Source organism: Limanda limanda, chromosome 10 (assembly GCF_963576545.1).
Source record: "Limanda limanda chromosome 10, fLimLim1.1, whole genome shotgun sequence".
Lineage (NCBI taxonomy): Eukaryota > Metazoa > Chordata > Actinopteri > Pleuronectiformes > Pleuronectidae > Limanda > Limanda limanda.
The window spans coordinates 20,392,089-20,405,885 of NC_083645.1; the positions used below are offsets into that span (position 1 = coordinate 20,392,089).

Below are 13,797 nucleotides of genomic sequence, written 5' to 3' on the forward strand. Positions count from 1 at the left end.
TGTGAGACCTTTAAGAGCGAGGCCGTGCTCTCGGGAGAAACAGATGAGATGTCTTGAGAATCCGATTATACAGTTCAGGGACTGGGCGGCTTCCCACAGCCGTGGCAAAGTTCCCCTGCAGCAGCAGATTTACCGGGCAGTCGGCCCTGCTGCATCGATACAGGAGGGAGAAAAGGATGGTCTGTGGAGGAGAGAACTTCCCTCTGTCCACTGTCCATCAGCGGCACAATTACTCCCACTGAGGAGTGTCAGGTCGCGGTATTGACGCTTGACCCGGGGTGTTGTACTGGAGAGAGGATGGGAGACTGATGTCCAAGTCCCAGACTGACCAGGCTCAATCGATTCACTTATCCAGCCTTGCGATTGGCTCAGACACGTCAAACAGCTACTGTAACCACTGTATATCCACACAGGCTTCAAACCTGCAAAATAAATAAATAAGAAAATCTATAATTCCATTTATAGTCGTTACAGAAATAGCTTGAATTGGCTTCTCTTTTTCTGTCTTTGTCTTCAAAACCAGTTGTCTGAACTAACAGCTGCAGATAATGTCCGGTCCTATCACGCTCACAGCGACTCTTTAATTAAACGCCTGCTTGAGTTTGTCATTTGGATTTGAAGTTTTGCACATTTAATCACTTTATTTTTGGCATGACACAGGTAGGTATGTGTGTGTGTTTGTGTTTTTTGACAAAATAGGAAAAGGAGCAATAACTATTAATTCCATTTATCTACCTTCCTTTCCGATGGAGGTGTCTTCCAGTCAGCCTGGGAGTGTTGATTCGTTGCGGAAAGTGACTGAACTCCCTGGTAACATCTCAACCTACAGGACTCAGCACTGCAGCGCCTGTGCCAGGGTAAAAAAAACAAAAAATCATTGACCTCAGTGTCAACCCTGACCTTCAGACCTCTATTTTTTTTTGTCCGTGCCTCCAGCCTCCCGAAACTGATTGTCTTATGCAACTGTCCTCTCCGAGCTTGAATTTATCCTGGCATCCCTCCCACAACCAGACCCACTTTATGCTGATCCCTGTGACCCTCTCTCTGCCCGGTTATACCAACATTAATAACTTGGAAATTTTGCCCTTTATTCTTCCCTCAATGTGTGACCTGTTTTTAAGGTTAATTTAAATTGACCATAAATTTCTTCCTTCTCGTCTTCTCTCCTTGTTCTCAAATTCTCCTCGTCCCCTTCGTTTATTTCTGTTTTAAATCGTTGAATTGCCTTATTTAAGTATTAGTCCAACGTGTGGGGACCTTTTCTCTAGTGAAGCCAGACGCCCGTAGCCGATAGCTTAGTACTGGAAAGAGCAGGAAACGAGATGTGTTATGTAAGAAGATACAGAAATCAATCTACCACTGTCTCAGTAATGAACCGATTATACTTTCAGACATGCAGTCCCCTACTGAAATGTTTGAATTAGTGAGTGACGTGAGAATATAGCAAGAAAAAGTCCAGCAAATTCAGTGAGCTAACACAGGAAAAAATGTTAATACGTCAAGAATAAAAGGAGGGGTCACAACGCCAATGAAGAGGTCAACAAGATTCGAGAGCTTTGGCGAAATGGGCCAACGCCTTTGTTAATGTAATGTAAAGTGTAATTTATCCGTCGATGTTCTGCCTCCGGGATGCTCGACCCAAGGGAAACTCCTCAACTGAAGGTTCCGGATGTATTCCTGTCGTTTTAAACTCGTAAGACACGACAGTCTGCGGCCGATCTTCACATGAGAAAGGCAAACTGCGTAAAGCGTCCACAAAATTGGGTCCAGACTTGATCCAGAGTTCATGTCTGAAAACAGCTTAAATGCCAAATTCCGACAGAGCAAGCTAAGCTCTCCGTTTCCCCTCTTTTCCAGTTTTTATGCTAAGCTAGCTGTAGCCTCAGAGTTAACAGACGGACAAGTGAGCGGTTTCGAACGTTCTCGTCTTTTTCTCAGCAGGGAATCAACCGTTCCTCCGAGTTATCGCAGGTTTTGTGCATCGTCTACACAGAGCGCTAGCACTCGCTCATGGAAAACAAACGTTTTAACACATCGGGGGGTCGCACTTCGTCACGGAGGCACGACGAGAGCAGGAGCGAGTCTCGTCTGATCGTCGGCCCACAAATCACAAACGATGTGGTTGCTGCTGAGATTACAGACTAAAGACGATGAGCACCTATTATCTTTGGAGAAACGCACCATTAGACTTTAGCGCATGATGTACTGTATCGTTTAGGAAAGAGTAGGAGGGATAATTAAGCCGTGTGAGAAGAGTTACTACTCCCCTATCCCCCTGGTGCGTGGTGTAATTTGTCATGGGGGCAACAGAGTTAGTACACATGGAGTAACTCATACCCACTTGTGAGGAGGAAGTCCAGTAAATCAACGTAGCAGCTTCGGCTAAAAAGCGAGGGTGCAAGCGAAAGGGCAGCCAGCAGGGATCAGACGGGGGGGAGGTTTTGAAGGACTAAGTGAACGTACTGTGCGAAAGAAATGCAACAGCGAGAGACAGGCGTGAAATCCATCAGGCGACCGTCTCCCTTTCGACAGGAGCGAGTCGCGTCTCGCACCCGAGTCCGTCCGGGGTCAGCGGGTCAGGGGAAGAGAATCACCGAGGCCGGGACGCAGGGATCAGAGTCTCACGCTGACTGCTAATCATCCAATTCAGATCCCACATCTTCACTTTTGCCCGCTAAAGTGAATCTCTCCGGGTGTCAGAGGGCTGTCAGAGTTAAGCTGCACGTCTATTAATATTCTCCTCAGAGGGCGGGAACAGTGCCTCACTGGAAGAGGAAGAGAAGACAAAAAACGAGTGCCCTTCCATTCATCAAAGCATCCTGCCAGGTTTTTTCTTTTCTTTTCTCTTTTGGTGAGGTTGACTTTTTATTAATAGGCATTTTGAAAAAGTTGATCATGACGCCACTTCAAAGGAGAGATGGAGGTTAATTTTTTGATTAACTTCCAGAATTATACTTTTTTTCTCCCTTAATGAAGATGCCCTCTGATTCCCCTCTTTGGGATATTGAAACTTCAAAACACTTAACTGATTAAAGAAAGTTGATCTGAGACTTGTGCCTGTTCCAGCCCCCTTCATGTGCTTCATTATACGTCATATCTTGCCTCCTGCATGCTCGGACCTGGGCGCCAACTCCGCTGAATGTTCCGAACAATCTCCTGCTGCTTATTTCAGATGTAAAAGGCAAAACTCTGGAAAATGTCCACGTTCACGTCTGTAAACCCAAAGGATTCAGGACTTACTTTTATTATAGCTTATTCCCAAAATGCGCAAGACTCACCAATCTGAAATAAAACGTGTAGCATCCACCCGGATAAAAAATGTGTTTTCCAAGTTATGACACTTTTTCTAATTCAAACCAAGATGGCAGCCATCTATGCATGAGGTACACATTACATTACATTACATTACATTTCATTTAGCTGACGCTTTTATCCAAAGCGACTTACAATAAGTGCATTCAACCCCGAGGGTACATACCAAGAACAACAAGAATCAAGAAAGTACAAGTTCTTCAAAAATAAAGCAAAACTACAAAATGCTATAAGTAAGTGCCATTTAAGTGCTACCAAATTGTTAGTTTCAAAAATTGTTAGTGTTTTTTTTAATTTAATTAAATTTTTTTATTCAAGGTATAGTCTGAAGAGGTGTGTTTTTAGATTGCGGCGGAAGATGTGTACACAATGTCAACCCAACTGTGTATTTCTTATCAGTTATATTTGTGTGGTTGTGTGGCAAAGAAAACAAACATGCAATTTTCCAGATACCAGGGTCAAAAAATCGGTCGTAACAAGAGTCTGGTGTGTGTGATAGAATCTGGAGGAGACACTGTAGGAAAGCACGTGTAATATAAAGCATCATTAAGTTTAGAAAAGCACCATATAAAGCCAGTCTATTTCCCATTGCATTTACATGAGTGGCTCACATGGTGAAACACCTGCTTCACATGAAATAACTGCCTACTACCTCCTTTTCAATGCTGCTCCATGCTTGTTGCTCTGTGTGTGTCCTGGATCTGCTGCACTCTGCTGCCCTTCCACCCGTTTGGGATTCAGCCGGCGAGAGGAGATGGTAAAAGCTGTAAACTAATTCTTGTTGACAGCGAGCGGCCAACCTGTTTTCCCTTTGCTTGACTCCACAGGAGGACGACCTGATGAGGGAGAGCCGCGGCTTTTACTTCCGGGGTTACGGCCTGGGTCACTGCCTGCAGCACAAGGACGGTAACGCTGTGGAAGGGCCCAGCGTCTTCACCGCCACCCCCCCTCCGCCTCCTCCTCCTCCTCCGGTCATCGCGTGCGACAGGGAGACGCTGCACAAGCGCTTCGTGGACCGAGCCAAGCGCATCGACACTATCTCCAGAGCCGTGTTTCCCTTGAGCTTCCTCATATTCAACATCTTCTACTGGATCACCTACAAAGTGCTGCGACACGAGGACATCCACGCCAGTTTGTAAAAACGCTCGCTGCCGACTCCAGATGCTACTTTTTCTTTTTCCTCAGAACCAGAACTGCCTGTCAGATCTACATCGCAACGAGGAAATGCGTCAAAGAGGCCGACGTGCCTCGTGAAACTGCCAGGCGCTCTGGTGCGTCTTCAGGATCTCAGACAAAGAGCGATGAAGGGGAAAGACGAGGTCGGTCTACGCGGGTTCAGGCGGGTGTGGTTTGTGGTTGGCGTCTCTGTCTCGGGTTTGGTTTGTTCCGGATTACAACACACCTGGAAACGCTGGTGGTACTTGTGAATTCATGACGTTGGTTTGAGAGTTTGAGAGACGTCGGTGTAAGTCCCGGCTGAGTGAGATATACCGACTTGAATTTTGACACTACGCATCTCTGAATGAATGTTTTTGAAAACACACAAAAATAACTTTTTTTTTTACAAATATCAAATGGGTACAAAAAGGGTGGGGGGGAAGGGGTCTTTGATATTGATGATTATTCAATAATAAGTGGTGATAATTCAGCTGAGCAACTTGTAACAAGAGATTATATATATATCTATAAAACGGTGTATAAAGTGTATATACACAAAGCTGTTCATTAAACCGCACAAAGCACAAATATGTATTTCCTTTTGTCTAAATTCGAATAAATTGTTATTCTGCCAGGAATTGATTTTTCTCCTCTTTAACTCGAAGGTTTGGTTGATTGCTCTGACAAAACGATGCCTGCACAGAAAGTGAGAATCCAGTCTGCATCACACACAATTATTTTTTCCATTTTTTTACTCCTAGAACTTATCCCAAGGGATGGGGCGGGGGGGTAAAAACCTGAGACCGAAGGTGGAAATCAAATTACAATTGCAAACGCTGCAGATGTACAATAATAAATCAGATTTGTATTCTTAATAGATTGTGGAGAAATGTGTTGAAGAAGCTTCATGTACGTTAGAGCTGCGTCTCAGGAGCGGCTTCGAAGGTGTGTAAGTGCAGCGGCTGCGATTGGATGGGGGGGGGGGGGCGGGGGGGGTGCGTCGCCAGCCAGGGAGGACGGAGAGTTTTCTTTATAATGGAAAATCAGAGGGTTGTTTTATCAACTAATGAGTTTGAAAAGCGCTTGGTGTTCCACTGCTAATGACTGTGAATTCAGGGAGGCAGCTGGAGCCTTCTGTCCTTTCGCCGGCAATCCTAATCAGCTCCAATGTATTGTATGGTTCCCCAGTTAATGAAAAAGTGTGTGTGTGTGTGTTGCTTGGCTTTGTTTCTATTTTAACATTTCTCATTTGTTATACAGCTACATACATTGAACTAAAGGATAAACACAGCACTTTTATTTGTACTCCTATTTTCCATTTGTTGAAACAAAAGATCAAGACTTTTACTAAGGTACACTAAAATGTTTATTTCTCTTAGATGTTATTGACAAATGTGTTTAAATCTACACTTTGCCTTTTCCAACGTTTACCACCTATGGACACTTGAGTTTCCAATCAACCATCGTTGGAGCTCATCTTTAAACAGTAGGTGGCAGCTGAAGAAAAGCAATTCCATCATATCCTCCATATTGTAGAAAACCAATGATGTTTTGTGATTTCTCAGGCACGGACAAAGCAGCTAGAAATAGTTTCTAGATTTGACTTTCTATAACAAGAATGTAACAACACTGAAAACTTCAGATTTTACCTTAAGAATGTTCCCAGCGCCCCGAACTTAGGGGATTGAGTGATAAACAAAAAGTTCAAACTGAATTTCAACGCTCGAAACACCAAACCAAAAATGCCCCACTCCCAAAACAAAAAAATCAGCACCAGTGGAATCCTCACCTTAACAAATGTTCTCCTTTCACTTTAAGTCAGTGATTGTATTGTTACAATTAGGATAAGACAAAAAGAACAGTGCGTGTCATATCATAGCAATATAAGGAGCTTTTCTAAATCCACAAACCCTGACTGACACACATGAAATAAGCCTGTCATTTCTCCCACATTATGCTCCGTCTCCTTCTGCAGGAAATACCACGTCCCCTCAGAATGTGTATAGAATAATTTCAAGGACACGGGAGACTGATGGATTCCGAATAACGTCGGATCTCGGCTCGGGGTCGACGGGATCCACGCGCCAACTTTCATTACGCACAGAATCCCAGGAGTGTGATGACTTTAACAAATGCACGCCCGCAGCCCTCAACATGCCGCCTGTCACGGGGCACCGACATGAAACCCACAGCTATAAACTGTCTGATCTATAAAGTAATCCTCCGATGGAAGGGTGGACCCAAATGAGCACATTAAATATTCATTGCTCCAACAGCTTTTGTAGGCCGGTGACGCTCCGGCTGTGTGCTGAGTCTCATTTGAAGACCTCTGAGGAAAGGCGTCATGGCGATGAACGATGCACTGGTGTTATCTCATCGTGTGTTAACGACTTTACAATGAGCAGGACAATGAGAAGCCGGTATTGGATGCAGCTGCTGGTCGTCAGGTCCACGACTCGCCCGTGCTGACTCCCCTGGGGGTGATCAAGATGCTTTCCCCCTTCCTCGTTTCAGCTGAATGTCACCGGTGCCACAGCTAAAACTGATGTGTGAGCTGTGAGGGGGGGGGGGGGGCCGCCTGGGACCTGCGATCGATACCGCCGTCTTATACAGCTTCTTACAGCCGTCACACACACGAGCGGAAAACGCACACACGGACACAAAAATGATACTGCACTCCAATGTGCGGGATTTTCACACGTAATGAAATTTTACGACAGCAATCAGCGCTGCATTGTGGGAGCTGGTATCTGTCGGTGGTTTGCTCCTCTCTTTAGTTGCTTTGCAATATTTGTTCTGATCAGTTTACCAGGGATTTAAAATTCTCCTATTTCTTTAAAAGTCCTGCAGCCACACGCTCATGTGTAAACTTTGAACAACAAAATAAAAATGAAATAACTTTACACACCATGGAAATCATTAGGAATCTAAAATTCAAATCTGTGGCACCAAACATTAGAAACATTCCTGCATGTGTAGGATCATTGGTGACCAGCTGCTGGATGAAGGAATAGCATCCCAGGGGGAAATAATAGTTTCTTTTGACAGTGATGTATTAATGACACACTGCTACACATGTCACCTTTGAATATATGAGTGTAAACACAAGGAAACTACTTGTTCCACACACTATTATTGACGCAAATCTTGTGAATGTCACCCAGCAGGTGGAAACAAATACATAATTTCCTCTGCAGCCAAGCACCACTGGGGGTTTAATGCAAATTAAATCCCTATCCAGTGCTTAATTGTCCATTAATATAATGTTGGACACACATGCAATCTTTTCCTTTTCGTTGAGTTGTTTATTTTCAGCCGGATGTATTCCCTCTTTGCACGAGTCAAGAAGGTTAATGTAGCGTTGATACACCGCAGCGTATCTTTCAAAAAGGTCAGATAAGCATCCGGGCTGTTTAATTTAATAATCCTTTTCTAACTCGGAGAACTACTGTATCTAAATGTTTTTCCGTCTCGTCCAATTTGCATCGGAAAATCCGGCAAACACGCATCTTTCCAATTGATATGCTCTCTAGAACACAACAGGGAACAAAAACGTGCATTTCAAACAGCTGTAAAAAAAACCTCATTCTTGTATATATTTATACAGGGAATCCTATGTGGAATCATTTCCACTAATCCCTCGCTGCGCCGCTACATTCCAACATCTGAGAGAAGCCCTACAGCTGGGAGGACTGCAGCTTGGGGTTTTACGTGGATGATGGTTATACACGTATATGCACTCTGCATTTCCTTTGTGTGCAAACAGGAGAAACAAGGAATTAGTCCCCTTTCAAATCCCTCTATAGAGAGAATAGACACCAGTCAGAATTATGTCAACCCCCTTTTCAAAAGTCCCCGGCTGTATGAAGTACTCAGAAGATCTTGTGGGGAGAGATTATTGGAGACTGAATTAGGTTTGACAACAATTCTTCATATGTCACCTTGACGAGGATAAAAATGGGACTGTATAGGTTTAACTGCTGTAGACTGAGCAAACGCCTTCGATTCAACAGCTGCATCGTGCTTTTAAGACACTCACAGGTCTTTATGATGTGCCGATGCTTTTTTGATATGGGACAGAGATAAATATACAATATTACAAATCAAAGAAAGAGGGACATGGTTTCAGAATTAAATCCCCAGAGAGCTACCTATAGTGACAAGTTGTATACACATCTTGAGGGAACTGTTTTTACTTAATACGCCTCTATATTTATATGACAACCATAGTGTCTTTATTTTTCAGATCAAGACTTAAAGTTATTTTAAGGAAAGAGCACACGGCTAAAGATTTAACCAGTATGCCGAATTGTCATGTTGTCGATATCTGAGTTGTTAGCACTTTCATCAAAGAAATGTCTTCACACGAGAGTTTAATGGTTTCATTTAAATAAATGTTTGAGATGTTTAAGTAAATCTTTTACTAAAAAGAAGGAAAACTGCACTAAACCTCACAGTTGTTAAAAAAATCGCTCAAATAGCTGCAGCAGTAAAACACCACTTATACACAAGCTTACATCCATCCTGCAGTACAAGTACTTACATATACTTTAAACACTGATAATACCTGAAAAAAATAAAGAGTACACGGCCATGGAGGAGACAGTATGAATAGTGTGTGTGTATCTCTATGGGTCGGCCCTCCTGACCTCCTCAGTACTTCCTCCATCCTTCATCCGCCTGCTCCCAGGACTCTGCTCCTCTGCTCTCGGTGCAAACCAGAGAATTCTCTCTACCTCCTCTTCTTGCCCTGTCCATCAGCCACGACCCACACTACCGTTAATGCCCAAGAGAGCAAGGGAGGGCAACAGCTTGGAGCCTTTTTCCTCCACTACTCCGATAATGCTTTATGTGCACACACACAAACACACTCGCTGTGAGTGTGTGACCTTAGGGCAGCTAAATCTCTCTGGGCTGGTCACCAAAGACAGAACATGTTCTCTCAGTGCTCTTAAGGACTAACTATTACTTTCAGAACTTTTCCGCTCCGTAGCCAGCGCTGTCACATTCAGCTTGAAGCGGGTGATGCTGGTACTGATGCTTTAATGAAAATTCAGTGGAAACTGGTTCATTCTTTTCCTCGGCACGGTGAGCATGCGCAGAGAGACAGTTTGCTGCTGCCCACTTGTTATCCTGTGAGAAAACATTTTCTTTGAAGACCTTCTCCTGAAGGGGCTCCAGCTCCTGGGGTCCTTGATGGAGTGGATATGAAGATTGTATGAGCTTCACTACAATCCTTCAACTCAAAGACTCACACCTCTGGTGCCGAGTCTTTCTGTAGAGCTTCAGAATTTCAAAAAGCAGAAACGGAAACGCTGCAGTCGCTCTTCAGCCCCATTTCAACATTTTGTTCCAAACATCTGCTCCAAATGGCTCCAATACATTTTAATAGCGTTGGATTTATCTGTGTCTGCAATAAACACATTTCACTTTTCCCACAGTTCAGTTTACCCTAAAGAAAACTAATATGACTCATCTTACTGATTTTGGTCGAATCCGACCAACTCAGAAACTATTAAAACTATTTTGCTGTAGTGCAAATAACCTTTGTCAACACAGAAGTTTTATAACTTGTTAACATAACGCTCTTGTGCCTTAAATAAGATAAAAGACACAAATTTTGAGTTAGATAAGAAGTCAACACCATGGTTGAATATTATTTATTATTATATAACAATGCTTCGAGTTAAAAAAGCTGATTCAGAGTTTGTGATGTCACAAACCTAATCAACCATCCCGTAAACTTGTGGGTGTGGCTCAGTAGCAGGAAAGGCTCCTCTACTGCCGATGAGCTGTTAGTGGGGGGTTAAACTTAAGACTCAATTTTTCAGTACAAGCCTTTTGAATATGTACTTTTGAGGATTTTAAGTGGTGTAATAATCTTCTGGAGGAGGACTTTAACCAAGCTAAGTGTTCTTTCCTTTCATATTTCCTCTGCATTGATTTCATTCTGGTTATTAAGGATTATGTGGATTAAACAAAACAGACGAATTGCCTCCATCCAGAACTTCATCTTTATAAAAACTTACCTTTCCAGCTGCTGGCTTTTTGCAGGGTTTCTGGGCCTCCACATGCAGCAATGTTCTTTTGAGTGATGTCCAGATACACCTCGCTACAATCCTCCTCTGCTTTTCCGGGTAGAGACACTGGCACATCCTGAGTCTTCTGCAGCCTCATTAAAGCAACTTGTTCCTGCTGCACATGTAGAGTTTCCTCTGCAGGTTGTGTTCATGCAGCAGCACCTGTGTCATTCTGAGGCACTTATTACAGACTAGATGCACTATTATATGGGCAGGTGTGTTCTCTGCACATACAGGTGATGGATGTCTCTGCAGCCCTCCCATCTGTTGATCCCCAAAACAATCACCTCAGACAAACATGAATGTTTTAAATGGAACACTCTCCATTCACTGCTGTGCATAAATCACCAAATACTTATCGGACTTTCCAAAATAAATTTGCTCTGCAGCTTGCTCCTTTCTTACAGCTGCACTGAAGGAACACTGTAGGTAATCATCCCCACAGCGAGGGCTCATGGTTTTCTTCTCTGAGATACAGAAAAGGAGAAATCCACATGCTGGTTATATTCCTAAACCCACACAGCTCAGTTCCCCTCTGGATTTATCCCAGTATCTTGTGTCTTGCATGAACAGCATACTCTAGTAACACAGCACAAAACATACAGGGTAGATCATACCTTCCTTACCACAGGAATGATGAATTTCCCCCAATGGGAGTATATATATATATACATGAGCTATATCTGTCAGTATCAATATTTCAACCCAAATGTATAAAAAATCCCCTAAAACGAAAGTATAGCTGCTTAACTTGGTAAACTGAATAAAGAGCATGCAGAATGTACAGTTTAAAGTTGATAACATTTTACACAATCCATTGAGACTGAAGGGACTCTTCCTTCTACTGAATTTCAAGCTTTTCCTTATAGCTAGAGATGCAGGTATTGGACAGATAATGAGGAAGTCTTGTGTGTTTAAGTGCCGTAAACTGAACCCATTATAAGCGTGAAACTCTAATGTCGTCTGTGAAGGTGACACAGGCTGCGGCAATTTAAAACACATTTTTCTTTTCCCTAATTAAAAGCGGTTCCCTTTGTTAAATACCAGGTATCTCGCAGAATGCCAAAGCCAGCGTGATAATGAATGCTTGTGATGTCTTTGAAGATTAGTCTTTCCATCCTCTTCCTCCTGCATGTTTTCACTAGAAGGTCAAAAGCGGAGCTGAACCTGTCAGCCTGCGGATTCTTCTACTTCTTAGCAGTGAATTAGTGAGGAAACAACATGTCTGACCTCTTATATCCCAACAGACGTTATCATAACACGAGGGCTTTAATTCCAGAGCAGCAGAACCACATAATTGTCATATTTAGCAGAATAATCACATTTGTTTCATCAAACTGGGACTGATTTGAAAAGAAAGAGTTTCAATAGTCTTTTAAGGTTTTACTTGCATGAAGATAATTAACATAAGCAACCGTGGTCTCTTTAGTTCTCCTTCCCTTTATAAAGGACAGCACTACTCATCACTGACTTTTCTTCAGAGATCCTCAATCGACTCTACCGAGGTTGGCATCTCGGCTCAAAGCTCATGGGCCACGCATCAAATGCCTCAGGCCCTTATCCCTGCTGAGGTGACAGCAACACTGAAAGCCTTCTGAGTGTTTTCTTGATCTCCTGCTGCAATGTGATTACTGGTGACCGTGTTCGTTGGTCTCCTGTGCCCTAATATATCACCCCCCCGCTGCTGGCCTGACCCTCTTCCTGCTGAGTTTGACGATCTGCTGCTGCTCTAGGAAAACCACCGATTGTGACTTTTTCTATCTGTCACTTTCCTCATAGACGACTCTCGACCTCGGGTGAGAGAACAAGTGTGACAACGCGTGTCTGGCACTACTGCTCTATGTTGGGCTTAATCAATAGACAGCACTAACTAGAAATTGCAAAAAACACAATTCTTATCGTGGGGAATGATAAACTCCATGAGCCACTTGGTTCAGTATGTTGGTAGCAAAAAAGAATGCCTCCTATTTCTGTTGAACTTTTTCCGTCAAGTTGAGGCACCTTAACAATGAGGATTGTCTGGAATCCAGCCAACCCAGCCCCTCCAGCAAGTCTTGTTGCCGTGGAAACAAAAGGGTCTGATAAGAGGCCAAGAGTGAATAATTCTGTGAGACGTGGGGATGGTGTTGGAGGGGAGGCGATGTGTGCAGTGTGTGTTTGTCTTTGTGTGAGCAGACGTGATAGTGGTGCTGGAGTGGAGGGAGCGTGGTGTTTTGAAGGAGATGCAACAGGATCAACACCTCGGAGTTGAGCTTTATTTTTTTTCCATCCCTGCTCCAAAACACCCGTTGTCATCACGAGGGGAAGTCTCTGCAGGAGGCTCAAAAATAAACATCACATTTTTCTTTGTTACCTCTCGGTGTCGAGCTTTGCATCACAACACTCGGGGGCGGAGCGGCTTCCATGCAAAAGCATTCGCCGCCTCGGAATGTGAAAGACGAGACTCGGGAGGGAGAAGGTGCCTTTATTCACTGTCCACTTCCCGCTGAGTAATGGTCTGTCCCACCCAGTTACCCCCCACTACACACACACCTCATCCAAGGTGTCAGTGTAACTGCATGGGCAGACAAATTCAGCACAAACTTGCATTTTTCATTCCCTGCCATTGCTCATTAAGTATGGATATTAAATGTGGAGTCGAAGGCCGTTTGTCAGGTTTTATACCCTCGTCTGATTATTTCTTTAAATCAAGCTTAACAGGAAAACATGGTTTGAGGTTGAGGTCATGTTGTTAAAGTGTATTTTGAAACGTTGAAGAGCTGCTTCCAACACTTGTGCAGGATTCTGTCAGGTCGATGGCCTTTCACAGTCCAGAGATGAGCTTTTGGGAACTTTGCTGGTTTCACTTCCTGCATCTTCCTCACAAACTCCCTTACTAGTCAAAGGAAATTCATTCCAAACTGCTTGGCAACATATCTGTGAAGACTCTCCGTCATCCAGGTGATGAAACCATGACCTGAATGAAATCTTCTCCGATTTCTTCCAATCAGGAAGTTTGTGGAGTGCAAAACAAAAAGAAAAAGAGAGTAAATGGATGTTAATTTTGCTTTGTTTGCTGCACTAGTAAATATTCTGCCCAATAACTTGTCCATCGACAGCCTACTTGTGTTTATGGATCCTGTGAATATGCCATATCACGAAAATGTTATTTATCTGTGACAGAAGTGGCTCCTAAGTTAAGTCTTTTAGAGACAACTGATCAGGATAATACAGTTTTAACTCTGTTTCACCAGAGTGTTTAAACATT

At 43.4% G+C, this 13,797-nt stretch overlaps 1 protein-coding gene across 2 annotated transcripts in view; it reads left to right on the forward strand.

Annotated features, from left to right (window-relative positions):
• glra4a (glycine receptor, alpha 4a) overlaps positions 1 to 4,474 on the forward strand; it is a 39,501-nt gene extending 35,027 nt beyond the window's left edge. Inside the window, exons 9-10 of one of the 2 annotated variants that reach the window (XM_061079864.1) lie at positions 753 to 857; positions 4,140 to 4,474. In XM_061079864.1, coding sequence (XP_060935847.1) covers positions 753 to 857; positions 4,140 to 4,451 — 417 coding nt within the window. In that variant the 3' untranslated portion in view covers positions 4,452 to 4,474. The remainder of the gene's footprint in view (positions 1 to 752; positions 858 to 4,139) is intronic. The other variant, XM_061079865.1, reaches the window with a different exon arrangement.
• The last annotated feature ends 9,323 nt before the right edge of the window (positions 4,475 to 13,797 follow it).